The 16881-nt window shown below is 40.0% G+C and overlaps 1 protein-coding gene across 4 annotated transcripts in view; it reads left to right on the top strand.

Moving 5' to 3' along the window:
• The window catches only part of smoc1 (SPARC related modular calcium binding 1), a 38928-nt gene that overhangs the window by 13324 nt on the left and 8723 nt on the right, over positions 1-16881 (top strand). Inside the window, exons 3-11 of one of the 4 annotated variants that reach the window (XM_026340504.2) lie at positions 46-129; positions 2180-2286; positions 2519-2618; positions 4049-4099; positions 4715-4762; positions 7238-7294; positions 7766-7846; positions 13715-13907; positions 15642-15724. In XM_026340504.2, the coding sequence (XP_026196289.1) occupies positions 46-129; positions 2180-2286; positions 2519-2618; positions 4049-4099; positions 4715-4762; positions 7238-7294; positions 7766-7846; positions 13715-13907; positions 15642-15724 (804 nt within the window). Of the gene's footprint in view, positions 1-45; positions 130-2179; positions 2287-2518; positions 2619-4048; positions 4100-4714; positions 4763-7204; positions 7295-7765; positions 7847-13714; positions 13908-15641; positions 15725-16881 lie in introns of all 4 variants that reach the window. The other 3 variants (XM_026340503.2, XM_026340505.2, XM_026340506.2) reach the window with 3 other exon arrangements.

The raw sequence follows: 16881 nt of genomic DNA, 5'->3' as shown, positions 1-16881 counted from the left end.
CCTTTTAGACTTTGCAGGACACTGGAACACCTTCTTGTCTTTCAGGTAAAAGCTGGGTAAAAAATGATCAGCTGCAGGTGGCTCCAGCACCAACTTCCACATCTGAGGGGAGAGACTTGGAACTCAAAGGTAAGTGAGGGGGCGATGATGGGGAGATAAGGTCAAATTGTGGATCTGTTGGCAGGTTTCAAAGCCAGCACAACATCTACACATGCATTTCTAAAATAATGTTGTATCTAAGTGTAACCTAATGTTCCACTGTAAACCTAGAAAGCATGAAAAATGCACTGATTTAATTAAAGATTCAATTAGCATGTGTGAGATGTTGAAGCTTGGAACCACAGACCAAAAAGTATGGGAAAAGTGGAACCGACTGAGAAGATGTCTTTTGTTTTATGCCTATGATAAGGCGTGCAAATTTTTACAGACCTCAGTCTCTGGATGCCGGCCACTTAACAACGGCAGAGATTGATAGGTCTAGAGTCAAGGTTGAAACTTGGCATTTTTCCCTCTTTGTCAGCGCCCCTGCAATAGAGCAGTCCCAACCAAATCCATTTTTGGAGTGATTTTTGTTCCCTCTCTATGATAATACATGGTTTTGTTTCATAATATCATGGTGTGCCAAGGAAAGGAAAGCTGGGCAAGCAAGCTCACGCAGTGCTTGCAGATGCAGCAGGCCTCTTTCGTTCATGAGCATGAGATTCAGATGAAATGCAACAGCTAAGACTGATTACAAAGACCCTAACAGGCACAGCAAAGTATGTCAGACAACAGCAAACCTGTAAATATGACTAGCACATCAGACCTTTGTCGGCATTAATTAGCTTTTAACAAGCAGCGTGTCAGAAACCAACTCTAATACTTTAAAATTAAGATGATTAAGTCTTTTTCCACTCAACTGTAGTCAATCCAGTGGTGGATATACAGTAAATGCTTGCAGCAGTACCTCACTGGCTTGCCTTACAAAACAATAATATAAAGAAACACACCTTTGGCTGTACATATATTGCTGGCTTGTCACAACTAACAAGCACAGACAAGCACAAGGCAAGAAATAATGAAACTGCAAACAGCCTCTGATGATGAAGTTGTTTTTACATTTTAATAAATCAGACTTATTTAAATGAGCAGTCAATAGGAAACAGGACTGACATGAGCACTACAATGTTTAATGAGCCTTTTTGCTAAAGCAGGACTCAATATACTCATAGTCCACATTTATAAATGCGTTTAGCCGTGTCCTTGTCAGTGACATCACCACCCGGTTCTGGCTCTGTCTGTATTTTATGGAGGAGACAACATGTCTGTCTCCTCTCAGGTCCAGAGACAACTTTTTTTAAACTGTTAAATTTATCCAGGGAGGAGGTTTGCCAAAAGTGGAGGTGAAAATGTGGTTGCACTGGTCAGCTCCCTGGTGTGCATGTGTGTACATGAACAGTCAAACGTGAATCTCGGCTCCACGGGAGCTGCGAGTACATTTAGGACTGCTGGCCAGCTGGTGTGAAGATGACTTTATTCTCTGACCTTTCAGTCACTTCCATCTCTGTCCCCTGAGAGCAGGTCTGGATCATCAGAGCTGCAGAAACACAAGCTTAGTTTCCACTGACATTTCAAAATATCAGCGTACAGAACATGACGTAGCCCCAAGCACTAACACTGTGCTGCTCATGGCCAAACTCTGGCACTGGTACTGGTCAGTGGCAGTGTAATTTGTCAGAGAACGTGTTGTTTTAGCTTCGTGGAATAGTGTAATAAAAGGTCTGACTCGTCTAGGCTTGATGTATGTGCAGCCATGCAAAACGTTTTTAACATGGGTATGAAAGGAGTGTGTTTCTTTTTACTGTGTTATGGGCAGTCGTCACTGCAGCTCGCTAAAACCTTGTAATCTTATAGCACAAGCATCACTTTTTTAGCAGCTACACAACAGAAGAGCAGCTGGTGGAGGAGACTCACTGTAGGTAATACCCCTCCATGCCTAAACGTGCTCTTGAGCAAGGCAGTCGAAAGTTACACCAAGCTCAGCGGCCAACAGTAGTAAACTGTGGTCATACTGGTCAGGTCCCAGGTGTGAACAAGGCGCTTGTGACAAAAAACACACATTCAGTAATAAAAACTAACAGTAGTGCTGCAGGTTTTAAAGCTGTGTATGAGACCAGACTGTCCTGTCAACGTGCTACAGATGCAGGTCAGTCCAAGTGTCGGGTTGAGAGGAACCAGGCGTTGGAACAAGCCAGGAGACCTCAGGAGTTTATCCCAGAATGCAACGAGGATGGGACATTTGCCCAGGTCTGTGTCTCAGTACTTGATTTCTGTCTTGTACTGCTGATTTCTTTTCCTTCGGCTTCTTCATTTACTCACATTTAGTCCAAGGGATCAGTTTCAGTTCATTGAGCGGCATCTTTGATTATACTTATATCATATTCTGCTATTTCCACACTCAAATATACTAACCAAATCACACACGTAGATTACAAAGCTACAAATACTTTTTATGTGGCTTACCATTTTATCTCTGCAGGTCCAGTGCCATACTCTGACCGGTTACTGCTGGTGTGTGACCAGTGACGGCAAGCCAGTGAGTGGCTCCTCTGTGCACAACAGGACCCCAGTGTGCTCAGGTACTGGGAGGCAAATACCCTGGCAACCTGTGGAAGGAAAAATCAGGCATTATGCCAAAATATTTATATAAATAAGAGGGTCCAAAACATTAGAAACACCTGTTGATATAATGAAAACACAGTATAACTCCATCAGCCACTATGGCCTCTATAATAAGTGCATGAAGATATAATCACCTTTCTGACAGCTTCAACAAAACCTGACAAATCACAACCTTGTAAAAGTAGATTTAATGGCAAAGCTGCTGTATTTGATTACATTAGATTGTACAGGTGTAAATACACAGTCAGTGCACTGAAATAAACGCCTTACAGGAAGCGTGATCGTGCTGATGAAGGATAAAGAGTGAACAGCCTTTAGGCTACAGTTTAAGAGGGTTTGTCGTGCCATACTATGGAAGCATGTGTATTACATGTCATGTGGCATATAGCAGGTGTAAGGTCAAAGAGAAGGTTAATGGCCATACATCCAGGGGCCTCTAAACTCTCCTAGCCCTCTCTACTTGTCTAAGTGCTCTCAGCAGGCCAGAAGAGAGAGTACGGGGCTCTGAACACTCATCCTGGATGGGAACACTTTATGATAATAACCATCATTTTCTCTTAGAAGATAATACATAGGGGTCTTTGCCAGAATTGGATTGCAGTCACTGGAACATATGGTGCAAATTTTGTGTGGAAAGTGCGGTGAGGGTGGTTGCATGCCCGTCTGAAACTGCTCAGCAGACGGCCAGAGGCTTCCCGCTCGCTGTGTCTTTCCCTCTGTCTTTCTCACTCTGTCTCAACTCTTCAGCCGACTTTCTTTTCCTGCTTTTCCCCACGTGTGCCACTAATCGTCCTCTATGGCTGCCCTCAGCACCTGCTGTGCTTTAGGCAAAGAGATTTAGAAAAGTTCACAAATAGAGCATGTCCATTCACAGTAGGAAATCATATCATGTTTTCTGTTTAGAAAAGTATACTTAGATCTGTTGAAATTTTGATATAGGTCCATACATCTTTGCGGTTACTGGACTGAATCAAACAGTCTATCACAATCTGATTAAACAGATTTCAACCCTGTACTAGTTTAATTAGTTCTCAGGCAGTAATATATTTAAAGATCGATGTGTGGTGACTTTCAAGTTTCTACAAAAGTAGTATTTTACGCACTACAGCAGTATTTAAGGGATAAATAAACAGAACACTTAAATGTAATGGCACAAAAATATCATCTCTACCAGTCTCCTTCCTGTCCTGCATAAGATCCGATATCTTCATTGTTTCTTGCAAAGGTATGTATGACACCGGAACCAGAATCTGGGCACAGTAAACGTGACGCTACATTCTCACCTTCCCCTACATGCCTCTGAACTGACAACAGATAACCTTTACTGACATGCACAGATGCCCCTGTACACTATGATCCAAATCAATCATCTTGCATACATTTGCAGGAAACATCCGTGAATTTATGGGAACTCATGCTGGGACAAGTGGATTGTCAGGTAGTAAATTTCCTTTTAGTTGCTTTAACCCAAAATTGCCCATTGCGATTTTATAGTAATTGGTTGTACTGTCTAATTTTGCCCTTTTTTATCAATGCATGGAACTGACTGTCTGCATGCACCAAACAATGACTTGGAACTGTGCAACTCTATTTAATGATCATTTTCCACAGTTGGACGAGAGCACTCAGGTTTGCATTAGCCAGCACTACGATAATGCAACAAGCCAAACGTTTCCATGTGTGCCTACTATCAAGTACTAACAGAATGTACACATCAAACTTTGATAAACCTCAGTGTCTAAAAAAGAAAGATGACAGTGGGTTGAGTAATTTGTGGGAGTGATGTTTTTCCTATTGGCCTGGGTCCTGTGTTAAACTGGAACAGTCAAATTGAATTCCACATCAGAAGATAGTCATTAAGAGACACATGCTTTTGCACAATCATTTAGTTTTCGGTGAGCTGTGCCAGATTGATAGGATTTACATTTTAAGGTATTTTTCCATTTCTGAAATAAATAAATAGCATTTTAGAATCTAATTCTTTCAGTGCTCCCGGGGAGTTGTTGCTATTGTCTCGTCTTTGCTGTGTACATGTTTTTATTCCCCTTCACAGGGTCGGTAACCGATAAACCACCTGGGCCACCGAACTCTGGTAGAAAAGGTGAGTTGAGATCTGCTGCATGTCGTGTGTGCATGTGTGTGAGTGTTTCTGTTTGTATGAGACATCAGTAACAGAGCACAAGTTAAAATGTCTTTTGACCTGATTTTGTTCCGTCTGTTTGGTGCAAAGTCCATTCAGTATTTGTGCAGAGCAGAAAGGTGCATGATGTAATGTTAAGGGGATGAAAAATGTATAGGTTTACAGTTAAAAACCAAAAGCACAAATTAAATCTAACATTTGTTTTAGCGTTTAGCATGAAGCTGATCTCTTCAAATAAATAAATGTATAAAACCTATGACACAGACCCGACAGTATAACTAACACTAAGCTAAATGATACACTACACAAACATGACTAGTTGCATTTTAGTTTTGCCTTTTGTTTTGTATCTGCTGAAACCATAAAATATGCAACAGCTGGTGACCTCTGAAATAAAAGATAATCCCGCTGCTCCTTGTAGTGACTGTTTTCACCCCCACAGTTTGTAGTTTACAGTTCAGACGTGGATCAAACACTGCAAGTTACGTGTTGTTTTAACATGCTCAGCTTACGACATCCGTTGTCAAAATAATAAATCTGTAGCTTATCTATAACTAGGTTTACACTTAGCTGAGCTCAGCCTCAGAATGACTGTATATTTATTTAGAACAGTTTGATCAGCTCAGGTCAGTTTGACCTCAAGTATTTCAAGATACTGGCAGGACTTCTGATTTAAGCTCATAACATTAGTGTTTGTAATATGACTCAAAGTTTCTCTGTGGTTTGCTTTTGACCAAATTATTTCCAAAGGAATGTTCCAGATGCTACCAAACTGCACACGGGTGAGTATCACAGGTAGCAGAATTAACATCTTTATATAAAGACCTACAACAAGTCCTCCAACCTTAACATCCATTCAGGCCGTTTGTCCCAACCCTCTCATATGAGTGTTGTAAGTGCACCACCCACGTAAATTGCACCTCTTTTGGTGTCAGGTGCCAAAATGGCAGATGCTGTATTGTACAATGGCATCAAAATGGCAGCTGGTTTAACACTTATTTTTACCCTAAACTGTCACAAACACTGGATAAAAACTGCAAACAAAGCAATTTGGTCGGGATTCCACATAAAGACATCTGGGTTCGACTTAGGCACCAAACGAACATGGTTAGGGTTACTAAAAAGGAATCTTTGCTTTACAAACGACTGCTTCCTTAACTTGCCGACGTTTGTCATGAACATTATGTTCGTAACCGCTCATGTTTGATACATGACTGGGTACAATAACAGCAACCGACGGTTGTTTTATACAGGACTCGAACTACGCTCTCCCTGTGGGAAAGTCCTGGGCTTTGTTGGGTCAGCCACCCCCCCGGCAAAGTTTGGTGGTATAAATAGTTGGTGGCTGTGTAATGTTCTCTGCAGCCGCTGCAGCCACACTGTCAAATGGTAACTGGATGTACGCACTGCTTGTTTTGTTTTTCCTGCTGTTACAAATGAGCAAGGCGTATTTTACACGAGGACAGTCTGTTTTAGAGGACTGCTAATATTTACTACATGTGTTACAGGATAGTTGTTCCCAAGTTTTTTTTTTAAATAAATGATATATATTAAATAGAAAGTTATGTGACATTGTATATTTACAATGGCTTTTATTAGAATTATTTTTATTTGCACAAAGTGATGATAGTGACATCCATTTTGACTCAAAGATGAAGACCACATCTACTTTTTGGTCATTTTTACATTTGATAATTTGAGTAATGATGAAAAGTTTTTCACCAACACTGAGTAAAAAGTTTAACCTGCAGCATAGAAACTTAAATTTTACAAACTTTATTGCTACGGTAGTCTTTGTGTACCAATAAAAGTGTAAATGTAACAGTGCTCAGACCATATTATTGTCCTGAGGAGACTATTGTTACTCAATTTAAGTACAGTCTCCCTTCTTATTTAGTTCATATTCTGGACCAACATAATGGGAAACTGACTGGCCAAACCTTCACTATCCTTAGTAGGATGTAATCAGTAATGATGATCTTTACAATGTTCATTTTGTTCAGAGGTCCAGTCACCTCTGTTTGGATTAGCTGTGGGTGGGCTTTCCATCCCCATCAGCACACACAACACCTGCACTGCAATCATGCGGGCCCTGATGAGGGTGGGGTCGGTCTCCTCATGTGAGTGTATGTATGCGTATGAGCTTTACAGCCTGACTGTCAGCGAGTGTGCCGAATGTGCAGGCTGATCCTGTTTGTGTGACGATGTCGGTGTGAGGAGTTGATTTATTGACGTGAGTGTGTGAGAGAGATGTAGAGCCACATGTGGGTGGTCGTCTTCTGTTTTTCTATTTTTCTATCTGTCTTTCTGTCTGTTTTTCTATCTGTCTTGGCCGGGCCATGTGCAAATCCCAACCATTCAACAGTTCTGGAGAGTAGATTGTATTAACCTCAATAATGGTAGTCTCTTTCCGTTTTTTTCTCACCCTGAACCCAGACGATGGCTCCAAGCCCACACCCACTATGGAGACGCACGTCCCCCCTGAGGGTGATGGTAAGTCTCCTCTAACTACTCCTCCACCTGTATAGTGGTAAAACTTTCCCTTAGTTATCCAAGATGGTAACTCAACTATCTAAAGTGCTTTTTATGGAGTTACATCAGCCGTCACTGATTAAAATTTCTCCTTTGTGTATTTTTAGGCTTTTTACCTACCACATGTTCCAAGTCTTTAGTGATGCTACAGTATTTTATGACTTTAGTACTGAAACCCAAGACGATGCGAATTAGTCATTCACCATTACATCAAATGGAAAAAGTCTTGATGTTAAAAAAAGAAAAAGAATAAAATGACATATTTGATATTTTTGGACATAGTGGAATTTCTGGATGCACTTTAAATTAGGGTTTTGTGGTAAATGCAAGTTGTGTCTGAACTATGCAGCTACTGGTGAAGTTTAATAGATGTTTAGATCATCTACAACTGTTAAAGCGATTTATTTATACTTGGTCATTCTGTCACTATAGAGATAACCGCTCCAACGCTATGGATAAAACAGCTGGTTTATAAGGAGAACAAGCAGAACAACTCCACTTCCAGAAAGCAAGGTGAGAGAAGGAAATCCTTTAACAATCAAAGTGACTTTTTGTTTTATAATTTAATGCATTTATAAAAATGAGTCCTAATGAAAGTCCTAATTGACATGACAGCACTGTCAGTATCCAAAGACTGCAAGTTTGAGTGTGGGAAGCCAGTGAGGGATCACATCCTTTACAACTGCTTCACCTACCAGTAAAAACACCTACACTTCCCTCTAAATGTATTGGAAAAGTGATGCCAGTTCAGTTGCTATCTTCTAAATTGTGTATGAGACCCAGATATAAACATCTGGAAATGAAAGCTGAAATGTTGATCTTTTGTCTCATATACACTCCCCTCCAAACGGGGAGTGGATATCTCCTTTAATTTTAAGATATCATCACTGCGCTGTTTGTCGGATACAAACATTAGCAACATATTGATCTTAAGAAGAAACCGGAGAAGTAGCTGGAACCCTAACAAACGTGCTGCTGGTTTCAAAGCAGTTTAGGTGGAAATGAAGAAGCTTTTCCCGTGAAAACAGCCCCACACTACTGGGATTGTGTTTCTTGGTTTTTCTTCGGTGTAATTTGTTTAGCTTTCTCTGTCTCCTTTTCAATTATGTCTCAACATGTTCACTACCCTCTAGGCAGCTGGACGCCTTTCACGCTTCTGAAGCAAGTAAAGGAGTGAATGTAGTGGGGGTTATGAGTTTGTGAGCTGGTGTGTGTGTGTTGGGATTCAGTGGATATACTGATTAGTAAAAACTCATAAAAGTAAAAAATGTACTAAAGGAAAAGATCAATTTAAACTGATTTGCACCCTAATTTTATTAACTTTAAATTATGACCCAGTAAATGCATACAAGAAGGAAATAAATATAAGGAAATACAATACAGTATATATATATATATAGATATATAGAGTATAGTGTACTGTATGTGTGTAACCCTTTTAGTGCTGTATTTGTTCATAAATATTTGAGTAATGAGTTAATAAATTAGTTTGTCTCACTATTAATATAATATTCATGAATTTATATACTGTGTAAAATGATCATGGTCTAGCTGCAAGGTCCGCTGTCTTGTTGAGCTTCAGTTTTGGAATGGATACCTTCATATTTTCTGTACAACTCAGAATTCATAGCTCCATCAGTGATGATAAGCTGACAATAAGGGAGGCCAAATGAACAAACTGTAAATGGACTGCACCGTCCTTTGTGGAGCATAGTGGCTTCCGTCTTGCAACTCTGGCAACCTTGTTGTTTTTTATTGTCCTGATGGACTCATGGATGGTTCATGAATTCCAGCCATTCAAAATAGAGCTTTAGTTTCTCCTGAACTATTTGACAACTTGATCTTGATATATTCGTTGTAGGTTGGCTGCTGTACTTCAAGGCAGGAACTCTTTTAAGCCTGTTGCTCATCAATAACTCTTTTTATGGGGTCTTCAGAAATCTCCTCTGTTTGAGGCATGAATCCAAACCTGCCTTGTCAAGATTAGACTTCTTTAAGATTTTGCTTTGTTACTTCTTTTTAAATTAGACATGACCTCCCATTGATTAGATTTTAGGTCATAATTATGCAGAAATAAGAAAAATGGCTAAACTACCACACCGAAGGTTCATTGTAATGCAGGATTTCTTTTGAATGATGGCGATGTAGCAGGAATAACTGTGGTCAGGGCAGCATTGAGGATCATATTTTAGCTGAGAGATATTTGCTGACAGCTCTTTGAAACTTTTGTGGAAACACCAGCTTCCTGTTTCCAATTAGCGTCTGGTGTCCTCAAAGAACAAGCGACAAGGCCGACTGAGGGGGCGATGTCATCACATACAGTTTTAGTGATGTGTGTGTCTGCCTGTCCATCTGTACGTGATTGCATATAATGTGTGTGTGATTGGTTTGCGGACGTGTGTATAGAATTTAAATTCTATACCTTGTCTATGTTGGTGAACGTTTGTATTTGTGAGTGTGTTAGTTTAAAAAAATGTATGTTTATATTAATGTGCATGGGAAAATGACGATGCTTGTGTGTGTGTGTGTGTGTGTGTGTGTGTGTGTGTGTGTGTGTGTGTGGTTCCAACTCACTGCAATATTGGTAACTTTCTTGCCCCAAATGACCCTGAACACTGTCATGTTAAACAAAAAGGAAAATTTAGAGACAATAAAGAGATTAATACTAGAAATAATTGGCAGATTAAGCAAGATTGTGTAGTGGCCCCAATTTGACCTGATCAGGTACCTTTCTATGAGGAGTTAGCTTGTTTTGGTTTCAGGTTTAACTTTAGACTAAATGTCTAAAATTGTGTTTGGAGCATAAATGTTTCACTAAACAAACAAACAAACTAACAAACAAACTAACAAACTAAAAACACTACATAAGGTTAAATTAAAATGCTGCTAAACTTAAAATGATGAGGTAGTTAATGCTGCTTCCTTCACAAATTCAACTGCTTTGGGTTCGGGTCGGGTTTGGCCACTATATTTTAAGGCTGGGGCCTGATCCACACTCTAGCTTCAGCATCCCTGCAATCCTTAACAGGAAAAGCAGTTTAGATAACAGATGGACAGATCACTAGCAAAGTAAATCTTGTATGTGCTAGTCTTATAGGGTAGGGAGTTTTCTTCATCCTTTATACTGTGTTTTAAGTCCAAATCTAGTCAGAAGCCGCAAGCAGTCAGCTAAATAGATGAGCCTGAGATAATTATTCAGAGCTTCCTTTCTTTCTTCTTTCCTAAAACTGAGAGGATTTGCTGCAACAAGTCCTCATTATTTAAACCCTTCTTTAGAAGCTGGAAGCTTCAGAGCAGCTGTCCTGTGTGCACATAAACTACGTTCTTCATTTACTGTCTCTGGACACCTCATAGTGATGATTGAGAGTGATGCAGAGATTGTGTTAGGGAAACCTGTTTGCTTAGGCAAAGCAATGCAAAATCCATTTTTCTAAGAGATGTTTCGTTGCCAGACTGCGACATGCTGTTCTTCCAATGTTGCAAGGAGGAGGAAACACTCTGTCATGTAGCTCATTTATATAAAAGTGTGGAGAACCAGAAACTTGCCAACCACCGCTCCTCCCTTGTGGTGAGGAAAACAAAAGAAAAACAAAATGTTGAAGTGATATAATGTGATCGTGTCAGCTAAGAACATGATTTTGTATAAAAATCTGCAGGGTTAATTTGATTTGCATGTCTAGTTTGTGGCAACATGCACTTGTATTATACTTCCCAGGACAATAAGTGATGACAGTAACATGTTGCGTCCTTTGCTAATGACTGCTGTGCTGAAAACTAACAACTGTGTCAAAAATATCCATTTTATGAGTGAACTCGCCGTCATCTTCCTGTTTTATTGCACTCAAGGTAATAAAGACAAACACATGCACCTTCCTACCTCCCTATTACTAACATTTCCGCTATTTTAACTGCACAGAAGAGTCGCTAGAGACAATATTGCAATGATTACTCCACAGCTGAAAACTATTGGAGTGAAGTGAAGAGGAGAGAGAGCTCTGGATGGATGGGGAGGGTGGGGGGAGATCAGAATGGAGGAAGGCAGAAAGAGAGAGATGAAAGGAAAGTGAAGGCATGGGAGGTTTAGAAAGGTGGAATGGGTGCACGAGATTGAGGGAGTGACAGAGGTCGTATGCTAAAGGAAGAGAAATAGAAACTGAGACATAAGAAACGTAGAAAAGGATTTAAAGTAGTATACCTTGGCTCAAAGCCTGGGGAACAAGGGCCAAAATGAAAGGCATAAAATGTTCCCATCAAAGATACCGTCTTTTGTCCATTATCAGTCTGCCCCGAAGAAAATCACCACAACAATGTTACAACTGTTCCTGAAATCCACTTGTGTGGTTTTCCCTTTTTTCAGGACATTATTTGTTTTCTGAGGGTTTGTATTTCTGATCATTCAGTTCCGGCCAAGGGAAAAGAAATAAAACTCAAAAAGCAACAAAAAAATAAATAAAGCAAAAATGCAAATATCTAAGTCAGGCACAGAAGTTGTAGATAAAATTTCACGTCCCCACAAAACTAAGAGGTTTACATTGCAAGCGCCCAGCCTTTTTCCATTTATATGTATAAAAACAAATTTCTTTTTGGGATCCTAGTGCCTGGCGCCAGGATAACCTCTGTATAATAAACAGTGCTAAATAATTTGGATGAGAAGGAACCTGGGTGAGGACCAGAGCCACGGCGCAGCACTAAGAACACTTCAGTGCAAGTCTTTGCAGAAGAAAAACTTCTTTGGTGCAGGGACACGTTTAGATCTACATTGACAGCCATGGTCAAGAAACATGAACCCCCCCATGATCTTCCACATTCTTGCAGCTAAACCTGCCACCACTGTCATCAGTAACTTTATTAAACAAAGGCGGAACAATTTGTACTTGATGTTTTGTGTTTCAGTCAGTCTCTTCCAGTTCACTCCAAATTCATTGTTCTATTCTCTGAAATCCTGCAGACTTGTTTTCCTAAAAAATTGCAGTTAGATAAGGACTAATGTGAAGCTTCAAAATCAATTATGAAATCAGTTCACATGCTGCTGTAACGTCTGTCCAATGTCAATGTTATTAACATGCATATTCTGTTCGGTGTGTGCCGATTTAGTTGGTACTATTCCTATTAATCTGTTATTCATTCATGTTTTTTTGGACCTTTTAATGGCAACTCAACAGGCTATTGACCTCATAATGCTGTCATGGCAAACATGTCAGGAAACATTTGTCTGTTTTAGAAAATACACTTTTCATTCTGCGATATAAAGGTGGAGTTTCTTCCCTAGCTAATAGCCAACTCTGCAGCTGCTCGCTGTGACTGGAAACAAGTTTAATGACATCAGTGAGACTGAATGAAAAAGTTATTAGCTGTGAAAAATCAATAAGTTAAAAGATGCTAGAATTTTCCGTATAGCTACAGAGAAACTACAGAGAGATTCTTAACATCAGTTATTTGATTTACAGTTAATATACTTCTACCTTTGTTGTGGTGTTGAAAATATGCAAAAAATTCTGTAGAACAGGAGACCCTTATCGAATTTCACAAGCTCCTTGTTATTTACAATCGACCAGCGACTGTGCCGTATTGTCCTAATTATGGTTTGGTTACTGGAACTGTGTGAGCTGTGACTACCGGCAACACTGTGGCACTAATGAGCTCCACAATGTAAAAATACCACTTGTCACCACCCCATAAGAAAAGGCTCCAAACGATTAGCATGACCCTGTTATTGTAGCATAATGCTTCACAGAGCACTTGAATGTAAAATGAAGAATGGATCCAGAGTGGTAAAAGCACACTTCATCATCATGGTAACAAGCTCTGTTGTACTTGGCTCAAGAGTGAGCAATGGACTAAATGGATGTGAAAGTAAATACAGTGTGGTTGGACAAGGTGTAGCAGGAGCATCTTTCAAGCTCAGAGTTGTTGTTGAAAAGGCCAATGTGAGAGATAGTGATGAGTAACGACAGCTCTAGGGTCGCGGTTCTTCAAAATCCTTGGAGCTGGACCAGTCAAACATGCCACTGGACACCATCTAATCTCAGTGACTCTGGATATTTACCAACTGGGAATCAGATCAACAACAGATCTGGCTATTGGATCCCTGTATCTCAAAACAAGTAGTGCACGTTTGTAGCATCCAATGCTCGCCCTAGTCTATAAAATCTGTAAAATACTAAATGATACTTCTACCAACTAGAAGCTGGTCAATGTCTGAGCAGCTTACCTCCTACAAACACATGGACGTATGCCACCATAGGTTTTGAAGTCATAGCTCAAATATTAGTTCTGGATTTTATTTCTCCCTACACTGTCACAGACTTAGATCTCTGCAATGTGTGTCTGAACTCCCGATCTTGGATCTCTCTGTATTGAGTGTGTTTTTCATGGTTTTAGAGAAAGTTCCCTCTTGTGACCAGGAGAGACAAAGTGCCCTGGAGGAGGATCGGCAGAACCCCCGAGAGGTCACGTTTATCCCCGACTGCGGCCCTGGTGGTCTTTACAAACCGGTCCAATGCCATCAGTCCACAGGATACTGCTGGTGTGTTCTTGTGGACACCGGACGGCCCATTCCTGGAACCTCCACCAGGTAATTTATACCTAATTAGCTGAATGCTTCGGTCAACACGCTAACAAGCAGATGTTTAGCAGGTGCAATGTTTACCATGTTCTGCACTTTAATTTAACATTAACAATTAGCATAGCATAAATGTTGTTAATTTGCACCAAACACAAAGGTTTTTGTTCATAAAAAGTATTTGATACAGTAAAATTTGTAGTTTAGCCATCACCAACAGCAATTGAATGAATCAAGAGGGGACCATGAATGTCTGCACTGAATTTAATGTTAATCATAGAGAGAGATCACTCAAAGCCACAAATCTGTCTTTTTGAGTGAACCAAAGTCATTAAGATTCATCCATTTGGAATAAATCTTAATGACTTAATTTGTTCCAAATTTCATGGCAATCGGTCACATAGTGGTTGAATTATTTCAGTCTGGACCAAAGTTGTGGACAATGGACCCGCAGAGCGCTTCTGCATCATGCATAACGGCTGCAAAGACATTACATTTCTTAAAGAATTCTACCTCCAAGCTGCTTTTGCCATTGTTTAGTTGGCCATAAACACAAGTATTTTGTATGACGTTTGTTTTCACTGCAGTTGCTATTGTTTATATTGAGGTACGGTGGGTTTTTGGATGAGCTGTGTGTCAAAAGGATGGAGATTAGGCAATACCAAAAAATTTTAAATAAATTATGCATATTGCTCATGTTTTGGTTGTTGAAAACCGTTAACGTGCCCTGCTAGATAAACTGTTTTTGTTCCTGTAAGGGCATCATCAGTCTCTGTCCAGAGGATTTACATTGTACATAATCAAGTACAGATCAGACCAAAAATGCCGGTTTTTAGTTATTTGCATACAAGACAGTTCAGGTTGTGTTTCTTGGATAGATAATTTACTTTCAAATAAATAAAATACCTTGTTTTTCCACTAATTAAACACTGAAACCAACTCAAAATGTCTGAAAGCCCAAAACATACTGAATGACAACCTTGCGGTGATTATTTCTTAATAAAGGAATTTATTGCTTTTTGGACTAGACCTCATGGCACACATCCCAATTTCTTTCTTCTGGATAGCTATGTGCACAGTCATGCATCACTCATCCCATCTTGGATCAGTGGCTATGTAGACTGTGAAAGACATGACAACTTGCTTTTTCTTACGGGGAAAAAAAAGCCAAATGAGATACACATGCTCAATTTTCCATCCTATTCGAGAAACCTTGATACAATAGCCAGGACAAAACAAGTCATGCTATGCATAATGCTGAACACGTTTATTATGGCTCTGAAGCAAAACTTTGTGCACGTCAAAACAAATTTCTATTTCTATTAAAACTTCGAAAATTTTTGTTATCTCTCGTGGACATGCAGATTCAAGCAAAACTGTCAGATTTACAGAAGCCTTAATCAACAAGCACACGTAGAAGTGTGCATGATTTTGTGATCATATTGTAAAACAGTATCTTCTGCACCAACAACATCTCCTGATTTTAAGCTCCAGCTCAGATTGTCCCGAGGCCTGGAAGAAAAACAGGAAACTTCTGTGGTGTTTTTGTTTTGTTGAGAGTTTGGTCCCAGGCCATGTTTGATTTCTGTTATGTTCTACGGCTGAACAGATTTTCAACATGGACTAACAGTTCCCTAAACGTTTGAGGCTTTTAATACGTTGCTAAAACAGGTTTTTCTTTCCCTCCTGCTTTGTTTCTGTCTCATGCAGCCATGTTCCTGCTGTCATCTCTTCTCTTTATAACAGGTACCAGACGCCAGAGTGTGATGGAACGGCACGATCACACATCTTAGACACCGAAGATCCATTTCAAGGCAGAGACTTGACAGGTTCAGTTCACCTTTGGGCTTTGGATTGCAGAAACATTCCTGGATTCAAATATCTAGTAATTAGGGGTCTAAGGATTCTCCAAATTGTTGCTTCAGATGAGAGACATTCACTCTAAGAGCCCTTGAGCACAAATCTGATGATCTCAGATGAGATATTTTAAATTATTTCTGCTCGATTAGTAAGATTATGATTCTTGTTTATTATAATTTCATAACCATGATCACCTGAAGTGCTGGGTGGGGCATGGTGGAGTTTAACAGAAGTATAGCAGAGCAGGAAGAGGGTTGCATACTCACTGGTGTTTCATAAAGCGAGAAAACATCTAGATAAAATAAAAAACACGTTCTAACGCTGCCGTGCAGCCCCGGCGAGTCCTCCAGCTGTGACTAGGGAACAGGTAACTGTAGCTTCGCTTGGCTAGTTTACACATTTTAAAACTGTAACAGTTTCACTGCTGTTGTAAAAGAAAGTTCTTTTAGGATGTGTCTGGTGACTGTACGGCCTATCTAGGATAACTATGCTGCCTGTGGTTATTGGAGTCTAAAGAGTGGGGCAGAGCTGCCTGCGGTACCCCTAAACACTGATAGCATCCAGACCTGTTTTACACACAGTGGTAAAATACCGCACAGTGGATGTGTTAGTACCATGTAACCACACAAAATTATGTGCTATGAAATCTCCTTGGCTCTGGAAGCAAAATTAAGTCACTATACTGAGGGTAATAATAGCAGCATATTCAAATGTTGGCAGCTTGTTTTCGAGCTGACGAACACACCGCTTCACCCATTTCTTTTCTGCGTTTTTGTTTTTGGTTTGACTACAATTAAAACTAAATAATAAACAGGAGAATGTCTGGACACTGATGGAATCGCAGCCTGGAGCTGTGTCTTGTCTATGTATTACTTGCTATGGTAGAATAATTTTTCACCTTTAAGCTAACTGATCAGTGGAAGGTTTTAGCTCAAACACTCGGTGTTGGATTCCCTGGAAGCTAAGATTAGAGACTGCCCCCTAAACCAGAGGTCGTACCCTCAGCTCATGCTCCTCTGCCCTTGTTACTGCTCACTTACTTTTGTTGCCCCTCTGTTTCCCCATCATTTAAGGTTGCATTGTAACTCTTATTTAATTCCCCATCTGGTGAGTTTACAGAGTCAAG

The sequence above is a fragment of the Anabas testudineus genome, chromosome 22 (genome assembly GCF_900324465.2).
Source record: "Anabas testudineus chromosome 22, fAnaTes1.2, whole genome shotgun sequence".
NCBI classification, from domain to species: domain Eukaryota; kingdom Metazoa; phylum Chordata; class Actinopteri; order Anabantiformes; family Anabantidae; genus Anabas; species Anabas testudineus.
Note: the sequence above shows the minus strand (reverse complement) of the source record. Positions and strands in the feature narration are given on the sequence as shown.